This window comes from Etheostoma spectabile, chromosome 23 (genome assembly GCF_008692095.1).
Source record: "Etheostoma spectabile isolate EspeVRDwgs_2016 chromosome 23, UIUC_Espe_1.0, whole genome shotgun sequence".
NCBI lineage: Eukaryota > Metazoa > Chordata > Actinopteri > Perciformes > Percidae > Etheostoma > Etheostoma spectabile.
Genome location: NC_045755.1, coordinates 4,098,906 through 4,102,406, shown reverse-complemented (window position 1 = coordinate 4,102,406; position 3,501 = coordinate 4,098,906). Strand labels below are relative to the sequence as shown.

General features: G+C 41.6%; 1 protein-coding gene across 1 annotated transcript in view; it reads left to right on the top strand.

The window, feature by feature from the left end:
* Window positions 1-3,501, top strand: part of syn3 (synapsin III) — a gene marked incomplete at its 5' end in the record, with an annotated part of 124,157 nt that overhangs the window by 11,464 nt on the left and 109,192 nt on the right. The window contains 1 exon segment of the mRNA XM_032504669.1: window positions 1,055-1,539. Coding sequence (XP_032360560.1) covers window positions 1,115-1,539 — 425 coding nt within the window.

Below are 3,501 nucleotides of genomic sequence, written 5' to 3'. Positions count from 1 at the left end.
GTTCTTTTGTAGATTATGATGAACTAGTGTCTGTTGTAGCAGTGTTTTGCCATAGAGAAAGAGCTAGCATGCTAGCGCTAACATGTGGTACAGTTAGCCACCTCATCTCGACTAGTTATGTAGAAAACCGTGGAGCTTTTGAGCATCTCACTAGGAGACTAAAGGCAGAGGTCATTCAGAAACCTGTATCTCACTCAAAACAGCATGGATGTTTTGTTTTTTCAAAGTTTGTATGCGCGTGGAAGTAATATGGGCACTTTAATATAATGCAAATCAGGTGTAGTGGATTCATAACTGTTAGAAATATCACCTTAGTACACCCTTTTCAATATAACACTGTATCAGCTTTTGTTTGGCACCTTTCTCAGCTTGACACTTGTTTTCCCGCTCTGACTCTTCGTCTCAGATCTGATGTTTGCTAATGAGTGTGATCTTCAGACGCCAGAAAAGCATCATGTTTAACAACTTTCATCTGAACTAAATCTAGATCTAATCCTGAGGGATACCTACATACTGTAGCTCGTTGAACGCTCAAAAAGAAAGGCTCTATTTGTGTTTATTTACTCACTCACTGTTTAGAGCCACACTTAAATAGAATTATGAGTGCTGCCTGCATACATAGAACAAGATGTTAACACAACAAAGGTTTTTTTTGTGATCAAATTTTTTATTTTTAAATATATTTAGAAATTAAAAACAAACAATTCACTGAGACATTGGAACGCGTCCTAGAGTTAAAAAATAAACAAACAGAGGAATGCTGGGAGGGAGGGAGACAACAACACACACACACACACACACAAGACAAGGGACCAGTCACATGCGCAGGTTGAGGTCCTCAAAGAGTCAGCTATGTTGCATTAAGTGTCCAGGGTCTTTGCTACACAACAAAGTTGATATGATGAATGTGTTAGTAAAGCAGCAAACAGTTTTCTATTTTCTACTTGTTTTAATTTTGCAAAAATACAAATTAAATTACAAATAATCAAATAAGAACATTATTGCGAAACTGATTGTGTACAGATTCTCTTTTCCTTCCTTTGTCCCCGTGCAGGATTTCAGGCATTCTTCCCCCTCTCCTCCTCTGGCCTGACGGACCCACCAGCCAGTCACCATGAACTACCTCCGCCGGCGCTTGTCAGACAGCAGCTTTGTGGCCAACCTCCCCAACGGCTACATGATGGATCTGCAAAGGCCGACCCCTCCAGGCTCATCCACTTCGTCCACTTCCTCCCCCGCCTCCCCGGCCACAGAGAGGCGGCAGCCCCCGAGCATCCCCACTCCGGCTTCCAACCCGGCCTCAGGCTCGGGGCCAGGCTCAAGCACGGGCACGGGCTCGGGCTCAGCAGGGAGCTTCCTCAGCTCCTTCTCCAGTGTGGTGAAGAGTGCTCAGTTGGCCCAAAACGTTGCCGCCGCTGCACACGCTAAATCTGCAGCACCCGCAGCTAATGGATCCTCAACAGGAAGCAGTCAGCCCCCTAAACCTGTCATACGCAAGCCCAAGATTCTGCTGGTCATCGATGATCAGCACACCGACTGGTGAGTGGACGTTTCATAGTGTTCTCATGTGTGTGCGTGCGAAGTTGAGGAAAAATAGTGTCTGAGGGGTGAAAAGTAAAGTTTTCACACTGTTGTCTTTTCGCATGTGCGTGGTTCGGTTTTAAGTTTGTTTTTAAAAGGAGCACGACATCTTATTGTTAATGATAGACTCAGACTCGTACGTCCTTGGCTTTTGCAGGCTTTTACAAATGAAAATTGTCATGGAAACGAGAGAAAGGTCTTTTCCTCCCAAAGAAAAACAAATGAACGTTAACCAGGAGCGATGAGATCATCTTTCAGCAACAGCGCACGCATGTGTATTAGAGGCTGATATTGGCCATCTTCTGCTGCACACTGTGGAGGAATTGATTTCCGAAGCTGCAAGTCAAGACATGCAGCAGCCAGTTTATCATGTTTGTCTTACCAAATCCATAAACCGCTCTTCCATTTCATGGATAATTATTCTGTTGCCTCCGTGAAGCTGTTTCCAGCTATTTTCAGCCCTTTGAATTTATCTACACAATTAGCCGGGATCATTGTGTACTGAAGCATGCTGTATATGAGGCTCTACAGAGAGATCAGACCGGGGTCTAAAAATGATCACTAGATTAAAGCCGCCCGCTGACAACTGTATCAAAAGCACCAAGATTGCTCTCAATATTCTTTTATCCCGCTAGCTTGAATCCCAAAGGCTCCCGTTTTCCCTCACATCCCAGTGTTTCTGAAATGAGTCGAAAGAGGATCATCCACTTACTGAGGTGTTCAGGCTCAATCAGACTCCCACCCTCACTCTGAACAGATTGCAGTTTTTATTCACCTAAAACTCACCAAACTCAGTTGCTAATATAAAGCGAGAATAATGGAGCCTTTGATGTCAAGGGCTTTTTCAACCACATAAAGAAAGTAATTTTTGTGAAGGGTTGACACAGCAACACCTGTTTAATCTAACGCAATCTACTACAACAGCCCTGCTTTAAATCTTACCTTCGGGAAGTTTTTAATGTTCAGTTTTTGTTGAGACTTTGACTGGAGCTGCACCATATGAGGAAAATATGCCATATGCAAAAACATTGTTGAATATCACAGTAACGATATTACTAACGATAAATAAACAGATATTAAAGTCCACTCGGTTCTGCATTTCTGCTCTTTTCAGTATTCTTCCAAATTCCAACAGATTGCTTGTTGAATTTAAAACAAATGAAAGGAAATTGTTTCTAACATTCTTTTATTGAACAAATTGAAAATTGAATGTAATATAAAAAGTGCAGTTTTCTACCAATATTTTCTGTCAACTAACAAATAATCTCTGATTGTCTTTCACTATATGTCATAGCCTTTCATGATGTGTTTATTGTGCAAGTTGATATTGCGATGACGGTAAAAAAACAATATATTGTGCAGCCCTAACTTTGACTAAATACTGTTGATTAAATTGGCCAAGGCCATTTCCAAGGCCATAGTTTGTGATAATGTATTGGATTGCATTATATTGTAATTCCAAATTGTGGCATGTAGACAGAGCCTTTTGCACAATATTTAGAGAGGTAGGAGTGTTATTTTGCTAAAGAAGTTCTTTAATTTACATTCATGTAATTTCCTTTTTCACAAATTCCTTTTTTGGTGGACGCACATTGTAGTAGATTTTGGACAGATTGGCTTTCCAGAGACAGTCAGCGGAGTCTGAAATATCTGAGATGACTTTTAGTCCACCCTTGTATGGATCAACAAACAAAAAATTCCATGCTTCCCACAATACGTATTACTGATTATACCGACCCACCAGGGTTCTAAATTAACTTTTTTGAGTCAGAGAGGGTTAGAGAGGTCAGAGAGGGTTTCACCTTTTAGGCGTGAGCGCCAGTCTCTCTTTACCTGCTTCATAACACTGAACCCTGTCAGCTGTGGTTGCAGAGATGGTCAGGAGAGCATCAAAAAGATCAAGGACATCAGGACACCGAT